Source organism: Thunnus thynnus, chromosome 20, assembly GCF_963924715.1.
Source record: "Thunnus thynnus chromosome 20, fThuThy2.1, whole genome shotgun sequence".
NCBI lineage: Eukaryota > Metazoa > Chordata > Actinopteri > Scombriformes > Scombridae > Thunnus > Thunnus thynnus.
Window position 1 is genome coordinate 4,631,976 of NC_089536.1, and position 16,699 is coordinate 4,648,674.

The 16,699-nt window shown below is 39.7% G+C and overlaps 1 protein-coding gene across 2 annotated transcripts in view; it reads right to left on the reverse strand.

Annotated features, from left to right (window-relative positions):
• Positions 1-6,343, reverse strand: part of LOC137171792 (corticotropin-releasing factor receptor 1-like) — a 71,311-nt gene extending 64,968 nt beyond the window's left edge. For both annotated transcript variants that reach the window (XM_067575920.1, XM_067575919.1), the window contains exons 1-2: positions 5,540-6,343; positions 1,303-1,390 (exon numbers count right to left, since the gene is read on the reverse strand). In XM_067575920.1, coding sequence (XP_067432021.1) covers positions 1,303-1,390; positions 5,540-5,569 — 118 coding nt within the window. In that variant the 5' untranslated portion in view covers positions 5,570-6,343. The remainder of the gene's footprint in view (positions 1-1,302; positions 1,391-5,539) is intronic.
• Between the last annotated feature and the right edge of the window lie 10,356 nt (positions 6,344-16,699).

The window sequence follows — 16,699 nt, forward strand, 5'->3', positions numbered from 1 at the left end:
TTTTAAAGTCTGTCTCTTGCAAGTTCCCCTTTAACCAAGTAGTTTTTCTGCAGTTTTATGTCATACTGGGATGTTTTTGAAGGCAACAAGTGTTTTATCTTTTCCTCTGGAGGACTTATTACTCCCATCATAACTCAGTCATCACTAGGACTGGGTTTTATTTCAAACATTTTCTATGCCCAAGTTTTGGAGTTTTGGTGAAAACAATACTCTTTGATATTTTACATTCTCTGATTCCAGCTTCTCAAATGTGAATATTTTCTGGTTTCTTTAATCCTCTACGACAGTAAACTTAATAATTTTGGGTTGTGGATTGTTGGTCGGGACAAAATAACAGACATCTGTGGACATCACCTTTGGTTTTTGGGAAACAAAGCAAAGTTTTTTCACAGTTATATATTAATAACAAATTAATCGATAATAAAAATAATCATTAGTTGCAGTCCTGCTCAATTTATCAGTGTTTAATAGAGAACTTTGGCCAAATAGAAAATAGTCTAAAGTTAGTTGAGTCTTTCTTATTTATTCAGTCTTCATATTTTCAGGAAATATCTGATCAAAGTAAACAAGCCTGACCAATGTGATCGATCATTAAATGACCATTTTTAATACTTGACACTAGAGCTGAAATAAGTAATCAATCAGTCAATCAAATGAAAATTTAATTTCATAATCGAAGGGTTTCCTGTTTATCTATTTTATTATAATGGAATAAAAATAAAATTGTAACGGAGATTTTTCACTATTAAACAACTAACTGAAAAAAAAAATCAGATCTACTCATAATGTAATTATTATTTACTTGAAACTTGATCCTACAGATCCATCCAGCTGCAGTTATCAGTGAGCGTGTGACAGCATAATAATATAATAACACAGCCCAGACAGCATTGTTATTACTCTACCTGGGACAAATTTGAACATAACCAGCGGCGAATCACATGAGGATCATTCCTGTGCATGCGTGCACAGTTGTGTGTGTGTGTGTGTGTTCTGTGAGTATGTGTGCTGCGGTTTCAAGTGTTCAATAGCCAACTATTACTGTACTTGTGAGGTCTACACGGAAACAGAATAATAAGAAAAGGCATTTTGCCAATATCCACAAGAGGAAAGTTGTGATTCAGGGTGAGTGTTTGGCATTTAGCGGTTATGGTCATGAGATGGAAAAGACTGAAAATCAATTCAATCTTACAAGTAAAGTAACGTTGAAGCAACTTTCAACACTCCTTTCTGTCTTTTTAAAAGCTTGTAACACATGTAGTAAAAAAAAAAAAATGCAGCTGATGTTTGTCCTCAACTTACATGAGACATTCCCTGATAGCATTAGCAGAGCTTCACATGTCAGATCTGCTAAAGAGCCTGAAGGCAGAAGGCTTATGATGGCACACACCTGCAAAAAGAGAGAAGTCACAAAGGTCAGGATCAATCAATGAATCAAATTCTAACATGCGTGACGTTAAAAGATGGAGCTCTACAGCACAGAGGAATATCTGGCTTTGGATACACACACAATACTTCTAAGTAGATCAATTCAGTGTTGGTTTGGCTCTGCAGATGAGATTTGTTGGCAATAAGAAAAATACAGAAAATCGCCATCCTTAAAGTAACACTATCTGACCGTCCTGGTGTTTCTTACATGCCCGTTTAATCCCCTCATGTACAGTAGAGGAGGTTCTGCTGAATCTGAAACTGAATGACTCTCTGTGCCCTTGAGCAGACGATGCATGTATTAACAACTCCTCTCGCCTGATGCAGCACTCCTAATTTGGAGCACTTTGTAGTTTGTAATCACTTCTCTCTCGTCAACAGGCTTTGATGTTTACAGATACAAGGATTCAATATAATATAGAGGCTAAGAAATTACTAACTGCCTTCTTAAAGGGCTGTAATGTAAATTCAAAATATTTTTCCGCTTGTGCAGCGGGTGTTGCTGTTAGCCTAGTTTGCAGAAACATTGAATAATGCACATAATTATAAATCTACAGAAGGAAGCTCAGAAGAGGTTTTGCGCCTGTATCTGCTGGGTTTTTTTTTGTTGTTTTTTTTGCTTATTTCTACCACAATAACAATATAAGATATCATCTGCTCCAGTTACACCACCGTGATGAAAAAGGTGAGAACCTCTTATTATATGGAGGGTTTTTGTTAAATGACAGCAGAGTGGAATTTATTGTGCGGATTATTATTTCATGCACACGCTTTGATCTCAACTGGATTTTATTCAGGCCTCCTGGATGACTGACTGCTGGACACTCTCCAAACCAGGGGGGTTGGCAACACTTAAAAAAAAAGGGACCCAGTGAATTTGTGTATTGTGCTGCATGTTATACCGCTGACATCTGGAAACCACCGATCCGCTGCTGGCACACATGCGGCAGCTGTCAGTGCCATTTTTCGAGAGGCAGAAAAGACCACAAATTGTTAAATGTCATCAGTTTAGTTTTTGTTTGGGCTAGACCGGCCTCTCTAATTGACCCCAAAGTAGGTTAGATCTCGGGGCAGCTGTCCTTGAGAAGACTGTTCCCTGTGGACACGAGATGCCGGCTACTATTACCTATACAGCCGATGTTTCATTTCCTCTTTAAATAAAACATTCCTATTAATAATGCATCTGAAATGGTAAATATTTCACATTTCTCAGACAGAAAAGGTTCACTTTACATTCTTTAAAATTCCTCACTTGTGCTTTTTTGAAAAACGTGTAATTAGATGTGTCATTCTGGTGTAAAAGGGCGCATTCATACCTGATGATTACAGCAGTAGTGGATGTAGTCCCATCATTTAAAATGCTAGTCTGCCCCAGATTTCAAAGAAGGGTTTTCCTGATGCATTGCTGCATCTGTTTCACGCTCGGTGAAGCTCGAGCAGGTATCAGCGTACAGTAACATCCTGACTGCCCACTTCTTTCCACTTAATTAAAGCTCAACAACTGACAGCCACGATTTAAACCAGCGGTAAGCAAATAGCTGCCAATTCCAGCCTTGCAGCGAGTATATCTGGCTCCCTGATGAAAGCTGAAGTTCTGACTATCATGGTTTTCATCAAAACTAACTCTCAAAACTTAGAGAAGCGTTAAAAGCGTGTTGTTTGAACACTGCACGCTGCTGGAATTAAGTCTAATAAACCTGTCAGAAATGGAATTTTATTTGAATTCTGACTTTTTGTTTTAATTCCACAGCTTTATCCTGTCGGACCAAAACAGATTTGTGCTTGCTTGTCTTTGTTCAGCCTTGTTGTGGCTGTACGTTCATGTGTATCTCCGGAGTTCTTGTTGTGAAGCACATCGAGAGCCTCCAGAAAACCGGAGTCAAATTCCTTGCATGTGTGAACATACTTGGCCAACAAAGCTGATTCTGATTCTTCACAAATAGGTTGAACTGAAACGGTATGTTGGTGCCATTTTGTTTCTACGACAACGACAACAGAACTTTCAATCAACCATGAATGAAGGCCGCTGTTTATGATGTGTGGATAATCAATAAAGTATGTCTCCAGCTTCCAAGTGACTCAGTTTTTATTTGTTAGACCTCACTTGCTAATCTGCTAATTTAGTTCTGACTTTCACAGTTTACACTCAAACTTTTTACAGAATCTTTCACAAATCTGCTGTAGATAACAAAATAAATCCCATTTAATACAACATTTTTTACATCTAAAGCTGCCTTCGCTGCTAAAACCAAGAGTGAACGCTGCTGAAATTAAGTCTAAAAATCTACCACAACTTTAGCCTGTTGGACAGATTTGTTCTTCACAAATACCAATTGATGACAGTCTAATATAAATGGTGTGTTGATGCCATTAAACAACAACAACAACAGAACTTTCAATCAACTGTAAATGAAGCAGGCTGCTGTTTACTGTACGTGGTTAACCGATAAAGTACGTCTCTGGTCTCCAAGTGAGTCTTTTTTCAGCCAAATGAGTATTAAAATTACTAATGAGATGAAAGCAGAGGTTTTTGACCTTCATACTTTACATCTGAACTTTTACATCATTTTTCACAAACCTACTCCAAATAAATCCCATTGAATGTTACATCTAATACTGCCTTTAAAATGAAGGGAGGCATTAAAACTATTTGAACAGTGCATGCTGCAGAAATTAAGTCTAATAAACCTACTACAAATAAAATGTTAACATGTGAATTCGAACATTGTTTTAATTCCTCAACTTTAAGCTGTTGGACCAGATCAGATATTTGTTAACTTATTTTTGTTCAAGCTTTGTTGAAAGAAGAAAGATGATGTGTGGATAAATGTATCTCTAGTCTCCAAATATTTTAGCCAAACAACCATTAAAAAAAGGTGTTAACCCTCATTTACAAATGATACAATCCTAAATATTGTTATATTTATATTTTATTCTTAAATGAAGCCTGCGTTTCCATGGCGCCGCCCCGTGAAAAATCCTGTCAAACTGGTCCACGGTTGAACAGCTGACCCCTGATGCAAAGATGGGATAAAACAAGTCTGCACTGCTGATAATGTGATCTGAAGCTGCAACACTTCGATAAGTATTTCATCAGGGGGGCCTCATTTTTTGACCTTAGCAGGCATGTGATATGTGAGTTACTGAGTGGGTGGGGGTGGGGAGGGGTCTGCATGGTCTTAAATCACAATAACGGGGACGCAAATAGACGGCGGGGTGGGGGGGGTATTTTCAAAAAAGGGTTCAGAGGATTCTTGACTATTCTTAGTGCGGCAGCTTTCCTCACAAAATGGGTAGGAGGGAGATGAAGTAATTCACCTCAGGCATCTGTATCAACATCAGCATGTCTCTGCTGAGTGCACATGTCCTTATATTGTTGCATCTGTAGGACTCAGAATGAGCCACAACTAGGATAAACATCATATATATGTGTAACTGATCTCAGAAGAGCATTTTGAGATTAGAAAAAAATGTGAATTTTGTTCACTTTCCTGATGTGATCCAAATAGAATAAGTGAGAGGAGGAGTGCACTTGCTGCATTAACACCCTTTTAAATCTCCAGTGTCCCAAATCCGGGTGTTTCAGCATCAGCTCCAGTCTCACATAGAGGAGAAATCATGTCACCAGGGATCGTTTTCTGATGCCATCTTAACCCAAAAAGTCCTGGTTCACGTTTCAATGTTTCCAAGTAAATACGCCGACTACACCTTCAGCGCCTATTTGAACTAATATGAATCAGATTATTCTTAATACTCAAGAGCTCCGGCGGTGGAAGGTGGGAAGAATCTAATCCTACAAGTCTCTGTGTCAGATTAATGTCCACTTAAAACCTTTTAGTTTACAGAAAGAGGCTACCCTTTCTTGCTTTTAATGGTTATTATTTTTTAATGGCTGTGAGATGGAGGCAATGGCCAAAACTGACATCTGGATGAAATGAGTGCTAAATCCCTTCGCATCAAGATTATACTGTGCTGAAATCCCTGAAAATAAGACAGATCAACTTGCTTTTATTAAGCTATTTTAATTAAATGCCACAAAAAAAAAAAAAAACCCAAAGCGAAAGGGTTTAGAGAATGTGTTTCAGTTCATGCGCAAAGACGCATAACTTACCTCAAGCAGACAGATGCATTTGCGACGCATTTCCAGACCTTTATTTTTCACATAATTCTCATGTGTTTCATTAATTGTCTTCTTATGACTTGATAAGATCTTTTTTACACGCCTTCCCCGCACTCCACTGAGACTATCCTTTGAGTTTAATTGTGCCAGCAAAAAGTCGCGACAACCGATTTGTTTAAAACGGTGCCAAGGAATTGTTGTTGGAATTGTCACTTCAGTCAACAGAGAAGGCGCGTAGCCAAAAAGAAACCGATCAGGTCTCCTAAATGAGCTTGTCCAGATGATATCAAAGGTTATGCTCCATTAAAATATCAAATGAAGAGATATTTCAGCCGGTCTCCAGGTGATGAAGTGTCCTTTCCGCTCGTGAAATACTCAAATGAAGTCGCCCCAGTCAGTTTCTGTTACCGGACTGGAAACTGAATCCACCTTGGAGAGACGCGCACCATCACACGGACACTATCGTACCCCTCAAGGCTGGCAGTGAACCAGAAACACCTTTTACACGCATGGTTTACTGCCGAGGTTACCCGGAGCTATACGCCGTCATCCCTCCTGCTTCGTATCCAGCTTGTCTGACTCCTGCGTGCAGCCGCTGCGTTTGGTACGGATCGTCTCCTCAACGCGCCGCCCACGTTGTGCCACTTAGTCGGGAGTATCCGACGCGACTGAGGAATAACTCGTCGTCGTGGAGTTAATTATGCAACGGCCCTCCGCTGATCCGGATCCTAATCTTTAATCCGTTTTTTGCAATCTCTGAGAAAGTTAGAGGACAGGACGGCCCGTGGGGGGAAACTGATTTTAGAGGGGAGGATCCGCGCGCATCACTGAGGAGGAGAGAGGCTCTTATTAAGGAGACAGGAAAGGAAACCCTTTAACTTGTGCCCTCGTTTCCAGCTGAACGAGTGCCAAAGCTCTCAGAGTTAACAGATTTGGCTTTGAGCTAAGATGGACAGATGGTCCCACTGTGTCAATACAGTGAAGCATCCCCGGGGAGCTTTTTAAATAAAATCCAATGCAAGTGACTTCCAAAAACATGCTCCTCTGTGGTTAATTAACTTAAAAAACAAATTCTCATGTGTTCAGATTAGTGCTGGAACAACTGATCGATTAGTAGATTGAAAAAAAAATCCCAAGAATTTTAATAAGGGATTAATGTCTTGTTCCCAACCTGTGGGTCTCGGCCCTCTGTGGGGTCCCAAAGCTTAATGTGAGGGGGTTGACCTGCAGCTACTGATTATTTTTGGCCACCTGGGGACAGCAGAAACACACTGTGAGCACAACACTGACATTACATCACATTTTAAGTCGATGTAGTGGATTTCTTAGCAAGCAGTTGCTTATTTACACATTCAGAGGATACAAAGAAACATTTATATGTCCACCTGGTGAATTTAAGTCCAATATTCACTCTCTAATAGCTCTGTTTTTGCTCTCTACCAACTCCTGAGGGAAATATCTGGCTCTTTAGCTGCTATGTTCACCAGCTAGTCTACAGCTAACTGTGTCTGTTTGCTGTTTGGTGCTGAGCAGGTAGTGTACAGCGGCTTTTTAGAGCTTTTTATCTCAAAATTATGCTGCTGGATGTAAAACCAAAACAATAAGCTAAAAGATGCTAACATGCTACGTGGAGCTGAAGGTGGCTGCAGAGTCAGGGTGATAATTTTCTGCAGGTTTGTCACTACGAGCAACACCTTTCACATACACATTGTCATGTGATCCTTTGTTTATATACAAATATTTATTATAGCAGCTTTAACCTCTTCAGGGCTCTCACTCTTTGTGTCCACATTGATACTGTAAACAAGTAAACATGCTTCATTTTAAGAGGTCAACCTAGATCTGATTCAAACTTCTGAAATATGACGATTTTCAGCTTTTCTCCGTTTTACATGATTGTAAACTAAATATCTTTGTGTTTTGGACTGTTGGACAGACAAAACAAGACATTTGAAGACGCTCCCTTGAAAATCATGATGAGCATTTTTCAGTTAGTCATACATAAGCAAAACAACTAACTAATTAATTGTAAAAAAACAAAAAAAAAACCAGATTAAACGATAATGACTGAAATTAGCTGCAGCACCCGTTCAGATTTTGCAGCATCAGTGACTTCCTACCTTCCCTCTGGTCCTGCTGTCTCTGTTGGTTTCATTCAAATTAATATTTTACACAACTCATCATATTATGAGACGTGATATTACGCTCGCACGTGGGAGGAGGGGTGGTTGGCTTCTATCCATACCACCGAGGCTTTGAGTGCACAAAATGCTTTATGCACACTGTGCTAAAGCTTTCTTTAGACACAGTGACGTGCAAAGAGGCATTATTCAAAAGATGCTTTAATCCAAGGTGACAGTGCCCTCCCCTGAGTATGCCATCTCGTGAAGTGTCACTTGTGGCAACAAGGGAGTAGAGGACCATGGCAAACTGGGTTATATGGTTAAGATACTGTTTCAACTTATTAGTATGAGCCCGCTCCGTGTAGGACACAGTGTACCTGCCTACATGAGCACACCTGTCTCCAGGATCAGCATTCAGGTGCTGAAATCCATCATCTTAATCAATCTGACAGGTGTCATGCACGCTTTAGTGGAACCATTTGTTTTGGTGTCGGTGTGGATTTTCTGGCGGGTTTATTCAAGACAGTTGTGTAAGACGGTCTTCCTAATCTCTTTCCCTGCAGCTGGAGGAGTTCATCACCAAGCAGACTGTAGTCTATCCCCTCCTCCTCCTCCTCCTCCTCCTCATCTTCCTCTAATCTGAAGCACATTTTATCTTCAATCTAGGCTTGAGACAGGGGCTGGAGCCTCTATACATACTCTCTCCATGGCTTCAAATCCTTGCTCTTTGTGTGTGAGAGTGTGTGTGTGTGTGTGTGTGCTGCACCGTGTTAAGGGTCATTCCAGATGCATGGGTGATGACAGAGCAGGCATTCATTGCATTTTGGGGTGTTGCACATTTATGTAACAAACATGCACTCGGCCCCTGTAAAGGTCTGGATAAACGCCCAGCACTCTTCACATGAGTGCATTCGGTGATGAAGCGGTGTAATCTACAGACCTACAGCCTGATGAGGTTTGACTGGAGATAGCTGGGTGGGAAAAGATTAAATAAGTGAATTTCAAAAGTGCCTTTTCTTATCCTGCCTCCAGAGAGGGAAACATTTTTGGAGCCGAAATAATTACATGGTTAGATCCATTGGCAGAAAACTGTCGTCCCAAGATAAATGACACAACAGGTACGTTTGAATGACAGATGTAACCTAGCTACCGTAATAATTATAACCTGGAGCAGTGGTGTAATTCAGATGACGTCCGTATGTGTCGATAATTTTTTTCATTTGGTGGAGGAGGGGTGGATGGAGGTATTAAGCCGACAGTGGACTTTGCCACAGGAGACCACTGTTCATTTCCTGTTTACAACAGTGAGTCGGGACAGTTTTTTTACTAGTTTTTTTTTTTTACAATTTTTTTTTTACCCAAACCATGATCTTTCCCTGAACCTAACCAGACCTTAACCACAACGTTGTCACATCATAAAACATCATTATTGTTTAACAGTGATGTGTAACGGTTTTGGAAAGCACAGACTAAGGATGTTGTCCTGCCCTGATTACTGCCGATGGGGGCGCCAGGAGAGCACATGGTCAAACAATGTTGGAAAATTAACCACATTTTTTTGATGATGGATTAATCGTTGGAGCCATTTATCAAGCAAAAATGCCAAATATTCTCTGTTTTCCATTTCTTAAATGTGATGATTTGCTGTTGTTTTTTTTTAGCTGATTTGCTCTTTGTCTCATAAGATAATAAATCGAATATTTTTGAGTCATTTGGACCAATCAAGCAATTTTTAAACATCACCTTTTTTGATTTTATGATATTTTATTGACAAAGGGATTAATTGAGAAACAAATCTGCATTTTTATCAACAATCAGTCTTTATCAGCAGGATGTGTGTGTGCTCAGTTGAGTCATTAAATATCTTTTTTTGACTTTGGCATCTCTGTGATTGAGCAAATCCTATCACCAGACAAGAACGTCAGTATTATTACTGTATAACGTTTGTTTTTTTAAATCAATGCCGATGTTTTTAACGCTTTCTGCAATATCTGCACATAACAATTACAATATGGTTAAGGTTAAGAAAAGATTGTGTATTAGCAAAAATAGGCCACAAGGGTCCAATTTGGTCCACCTGGTGTAAATTTCGTCATCCTCCCATGTCCGCGGTGTCCGCACAGACCCCTTTGCGGACATCCCAAAATTTGTGACCGCATGGACTGTACGCATAGCAAGCATGCTAACTGCGCATGTGCCAGAAATGCAGACAAGAATGCCTGTCTCGTCTGCTTTATGTATGTACTGTAGTCCTATTCCCATTAAGCTGTCACATACAGGAATTCCTCAACTGCATTCAGACTGAAAACAGCCCTTCATGAAACAATACAAGGGGCTGTGTTGTTGTGAGCATGTTGTTTAAAGTGCTGGTGAGACAATGAAATACGATCCAGTAAGTGTGGTTGGAGTAACAGATTATTGCATTTAAAGTCTGATCAGAAAAAACACTGCACAGCCGTTTGTAATATTCACAGACCGGATTTTACAACACTTGAATGTTATCACACTGGAACCATGTTTACTAGTTTGCACATGTGGACGGTGTCTGTGTCCGCAAACCCCTGAAAGTATTTATGGAACCGTGTGCACGTCCACGGTCTGCGTGCAAGACCACAGCTGTCCGCAGAACACGGAAAGCATGAATTGGCCTTAAGGTATGTTTAGCTTTAGGCAACTACGCCTGGTTAAAGAGTATCTTCACACCTCCTGAAAGTCTTGTCTTTGCTGACCTCCTGTGGTTTAACTCCTTATCGTGCTGCGGTGATGTACAGGTGTACTCCACAACCCTGTGACATCAGTGTTAGGTGTGGTCACAGGTGCAACAAAACACACATCTCACATCAGTGATGCTGGTTGTGCTTTGTGGTGAAACACACTTGATACTTTCAGAGGGCAGTAAAACTCTCCTTTTCAGCTTGGTTTTAATTTAGGGTTAGGGGATGAATATGGGGAACAACTTCATTTCTAGCATCACTGGTTTGAATTTTCATGTGTCATTTAATGTCTCCTTATGATTTAAAATTATCTTTTTATCTGTGTCATTGTGGTTCAGCACACTCCGCTGAGATTAAGTTTTGGGTTTTATAGTGGCAGGAAATGTTGCAACAACAGTTTTATTTTTGACGGCGCCAACAATGTGGTGTTGGAAAAAAAAATATGAATTGTCACTTCAGTTAGTCAACAGAAAAAAACATGTAGCCAGAAAGAAACTAAACTTTCTTGTGATATGCTTGAAAGCTCCAGAACAAGCAGACCTTGAGTTGAGATTGTTTTATCATCTGCTGTTTCCAAGGACAAAAACTTTTAATCCGACATGGCTGATAATTCCTACGGATGCTCAGAACCGTGGAGACATTTCTGCAACAAAAGAGCAAACTGATAGAGACCTTTGATATAGTGGAAAGCTCCAGAATAATTGAATAGATGGACCTTGACCTGAGATTGTTTTGTCCTCAACTGCTGAGGTCAAGAATGAACTGTCAAGCTCAGTTTTAAGCCAGAAGTCCTAGAAGTGCTCAGTTCACTCACAAAGACCACACCGACAAAATTGTGGATTTGAAATGATTTAATGGATAATATAGAAGGAGGAGAGCTGGGATGGATTGAAGGTCAGGAGGAAAGAATGAAGGGATGTGGGTGAGGGTCAAGGGATGGTGCAATGAAGGGATGAGGCAAAGAATCAGGGTTGAGGACGGATGAATGGAGGTGTACGTCGATGAACCAATGTCAGCGGTGGGAAGATAGGAGGGAACAAGAGGAGTCGAGACTCTGAGCCGTTTCTTCTGCCAATCGGCTTACAATGAGCCCCCAGTGGTTCCAGTATTCAAACTGTGGAGAGAGAAGATTAAAAAAAGGAGGTTTGGGGGGGAGGGATGTGAAAACTGAGATGAAGAGGAAAGGAACAGATAAGGTGTGCCAAATAGGGGTGCACCCAAATACAAATACATTACTCGACAAAGCACAAATAGTGTTTTTTTTTTTGTTTTTTTTACAAATATGTGTTTAATACAAATATTTTAAAAATTATTTGTTTTTGGAAAGAAAAACAACATGTCAAATACCAGCACACAGGTTGGTTACATCACTATCTCAGTCTCTCTCCTCTGCTCTGCTGTTACGTCTATCAGCAGGTCTCAACGAGTGGGAGTCACATCCACCTGCTACATGACGCACATTTCCTAATTTGGATTTCACTCCCGGAGTTGGGGGTGTTCCCCAGAGATAAAGCTGAGCTACTGACACACGCTCCCGAGGGACTCTCCATAACCGGTTGTTCCACTTCTCCTTTCCACAAAGTTAGGTTGTAAAAAAATAAGCAATAAATGAAAAGTACAAAGCAAGAATTGTCTTTGAAGTTCTTCCCTACATGTTACACGCTGTGCTGTCTCTGTGTTACTGGTGTATAAATAGGTAGAGGTCTGTCTGCAATCAGGTGATGAGTAAAGTTTTAGCTCAGTAATCAGCGCAGTCGTCTATGATCTGGGAGACTCCAGTTTGAGACCCGGTTTGGGGACCTCCTTCGTAAGGTAGTTTATTCATGAACACTTATTGTAACACTTTAATTTTCTACAATTAAAAGTGTAATAAAAACAAAAACAGGATTTTTAAGCCTCTTTCCACTTTTATTCGAATACAAATACAAATAATTTTGCTGCCCCAACAAATACAGATACAAATACAAATACTGGGCTCTCTGCACATCCCTGGTGCCTAAATAGTTTGGAAATAGGATATGTACGAGGTGTGGTCTTTGTTCCTGAACTTAGTTATAAAACTTAATTTTAACATGATTATGACAACTGAGCAAGCTCGATGAAGACCGTGTGATATGGTTGAAATCTCCAGAACAAGTGAGCAAGTTGAGTTGAGATTGTTCTGTTATCAGCTGCTTCCAAGTTCAATATGAATAAACATTGCTACAGATGCTCAGAACAATAGAGATATTGAACATTTCCATGACAACAAAACAAACTCAACCTACTGATGAAGACTTTCAACACACATCCTGCTGCTGCTGGGAATCTGTTTGATATGGTGTACTCAGGATCTGTTTTTAATGTGCCCTCCTTAAACTGTACCTCTCAGTTCACCCTACAGGCCTCCACTTCCTCTGTTGTTAAGGAGGCACTTCAAGCTATCAATTGCAGGAAAGAAACTGGGGGGGATAAAGTAGGCCCTTAATTTTTTTTTTTTTTTTTTTTTTAAAGCTTTGTGCCCCATTTTTTGCTGAACAGATTACATATATCTTTAATCTCTCTACTGGAGTTAACCCTCAGGTCTGGAAATCTGCACGTCCTACTGCATAAGGGTGGAGATAAAAATGAAAACTATCAGCCAATTTCCAAACTGTCCTGTCTTGCAAAAATCCTCGAGTCTTTAGTTAATAATCAGCTCAAATCATTCCTCCCAAGAAATTCTGTGTTAAGTCCACATCAGTCTGGTTTCAGAGCTACTCACAGTACTGTCACTGCTACTACTTTGATTATAAGTGATATTGTATCTGCTGTTGATGAAGGGAAATATTGTGCTGCTCTCTTTGTCGATCTAACAAAAGCATTTGACACTGTTGATCACGCTCCTACAGAAGTTATGTGATATCAGTTTTGATTATAAGTCCTGTAAATGGCTTCAGAACTACCTGTCTTATAGACAGCAATGATTTTGGGAAATTATTGTTCTGTCAAAAGGGGTTCCCCAAGGTCCCATACTGGGTCATGTCTTGATCACAATTTATATTAACAATATTACATCCTTTATAACAAATTTCAATGCCCATCTTTATGCAGATGATACAGTTCTCTATTGCTTTGCTGATACTGCACACTCAGCCACTGAAGTCTTTGACAAATTGCAAAATGCACTTTTTAATTTGAAATTAGTCAACACAAGACAAAATATGTGCTATTCTCTAGAGCCAGAGATATTGTTGACAGTGGTTTGCATATTACCACTCTGAATGGACACAGTATTGAGGGTATAAATATCTCCGTATCCAGCTGGATCAAAAAGTTAAGTTTAAATTTCACATTGACACACTTGACAGCAAGCTATGACAAAATATTGGATATTGGTTCAGAAACTTCCCTATCCACAGTAGGAAGCAGATAATTGAGGCCGTCTTCTTGTCTGTTTTAGATTATAGTGATATTATCTATAGACACGCCTCTGCTTCCACTCTTAAACCCCTAAATTCAGTTTATCACTGCCGGTGACATTTATTCTCCTCATAATTGCATCTTTTATGAAAAGTTTGGGTGGACATCTCTAACAGTAAGATGTGACAGACATCGCTTTCTATTTATTTATAAAGCCCTTAATGGCAACTTGCTATCATAGATCTCTTCCTTATTAAATTGGTCCTATAGTAATTATTTTACTCGTTCAAGTGATCGGCTAATGCCTGAAGTCCTGCATGCAAACACTACAACACAAAAAATTTAACACAACTGTATCTATTGATTAATTTAAAAGCATTATTACAAACTACCCCACTTCTGAATGTTTTTGTGTGTATTTATACTGTTTTAATTGTACTCTGTGTTCATTGGAAATGACGGCATGCCTTCAATGATTCCGCAAGATTTAAATAAAGGTTGAATAAATTAATAAAATTAATGTTTGGTATGGTTGAAAGCTACAGAACAAGTACATAAGTGGACCTTGAGTTGACCTTTTTCCTCAGCTGCTGTTTCTAAGGTCAAGAAGGAACTGTCAAACTCATCTCAGATTAATGGAAAGTTTCGACGTCTGCGTTTCTATGCCGACTGAGCAAACTCAATTTGCCAGTGAAGACTGGGTTGAAGGATCCAGAACAAGCAAGAAAGCGGACTTGGAGAGTTGAGATTGTTTTATCAAATTTTCAAAGCAGTTTTAAATACATCAATTGTCTGCCGGAAAAGTCTCATTATCATAAATTCACAAGGCGAACTTCAAAAAGCTTTCCGAGATAGGAAAAACTTGTCAGGTCACTCAGCGAGATGCTGACCTAGAAAAAGGCATCAGCTTCATATTAAAACTCTGTGTGTGCGTGTGTGCGTTTATGTGTGTGTGTGTGTGAGGCGTGTATGCTCGTGCTGATTCTTGTTTTGAGTTTTTGCCACATCTGTGCACAGTCTTACTGGCACATTCGGAGCAACACTTCAAGAGCTCACCCAACAATAACAAACACAAAGCGGTCTAAAACACACTCGCAGAACAATCTGCTGGCGCGGTCAGGACGGGTGTGTGAGGAAGAAACAAAGACAGCATGCTTCAGAGAACAAGGAACACCAGTTCTGCTCATGTACTAAAAGGACGACCACATACTGTATATTTATGATGTGCATGTTTCCAACCACAAGCGTTTCCTCTCCTCTCTCACACCAAATATACAGAGATATTTCATGTGGTAAACAATTTCAAGAGTCAGTCCTTGAACCGGGTTTGTGACAAAGCCAATATGAGTTATTGGTGAAGCCTTCGGAAGATGGTGTATCGATTTTATGACAGGGCTGGATGTAGTAGCACCTTCCAAACATGACACAACTCTGTGCATGCTAATAAGGCAGCCTGACAAAGACGGGCTTTGTGCTTACATGCACTACTAACCTTTGTCAGATACAAGTAGGTTCATTTCGAAAGCCCTTTTTTTACTCTGATGAGTGGCCTCGTTAGCATTTCTCAACAACATGCAAAACAGCCATGACATTTACGCTCTGTACTGTAAGGACAGTGTGGAGAGGTGCTGTAAGAGAACACAGGATTATTGTTATATGGTTACAAAAAAGGAGTGGTCTTCAGCAGAGGATGAAATAAACATTTTATTTCTAACACTCTTTAGGGGATTACTTCTTGACAATCATATTTGGAAAAAAATATATTTGGTCTGTGCAATTTTAGTGACATCATCATTTTACACTTCTGACATTTACAGGGATGGAGACGGTGGTTGTGTAAGATGATAACGACACAGATGAAATTGCAATCTGTGTGTGGGAATAGATGCCATTGTGTTCGTAGGTGTCTGGTGTTGTCCATGTAACGGTATAATTATGTTGGATTGGAGGCAGCGTAACACTGGACAGCTGCAGTGCAGAAATCTGTTTTCACTTTGACATTAAAGGGTCTTTTTCTGATGATCACGGTCAAAAATGCTACTTTGAATCTACTTTGATTCAATGTTTGGAAACAATAAAACATGAAAATTCCAAAGGGGGAAGTGAATAATTTTAAAGACACTGTACAACCAACAGTGATTATAGGGATGGTCTGTGGTGACCACGCACGGCCACCCCAGATTTGATAGATCGTTGATGAATTTCATCAACACAATAAAGCGGGACAAACAGATGTAGGGGCCAGTTTGCCATTTCCTTCTAATATAGTAATGGTAAGACTGAGGCCGTGAGAGCTGATTTCTAGTCAGCATACTTGTCACGATGAGTCAGCTTGCAGTCACAGTGACCGCAAGCTGAGCTAACACCATGATGATATGTAATAACAGTGCTGTTTTGTTTTTTTTTTTTTGTTTTTTTTAACTGTTACAAATATGTTTTGCACAGGTAACAAATGTATAATGTGACTGTTATGGTGACAAAATAGAGTAAACTCCTGTAAGTGTCATGGACATTGGTTTGGGGTCTATAATATGAATTTGAATGTACATGTGAGGTCGGGATGTGCGTATGTGCTGGAAGCGTTAGCATTTCATGTTAGTATTTAGCATTAGTAATTAGCTTACATAATTCACAGTCTAATGTGTGTTAATAGATAACATTAATGGTCATTTTGATACAACAAAGTCCATGAAATGTTTAGTTTATGAACACCCATCACAGTAGTTTGTTCAGTTTTGTTTAATAGCATTTTACTGCGTCATGTAGGTAATGTTATTTGTGTTCAGAGTGTGTAAGAGTGAGATTATTGCTACGATACAGGCAATTAAACAGCCGAGTCAAACCTGTGAGCCTGTATAGATGTAGGCTGGAAAGGTTTCTTGTATTTCCCAGCCATAGTTGGACCGTCAAGGTCACTCAGTAAAAACAGTGAA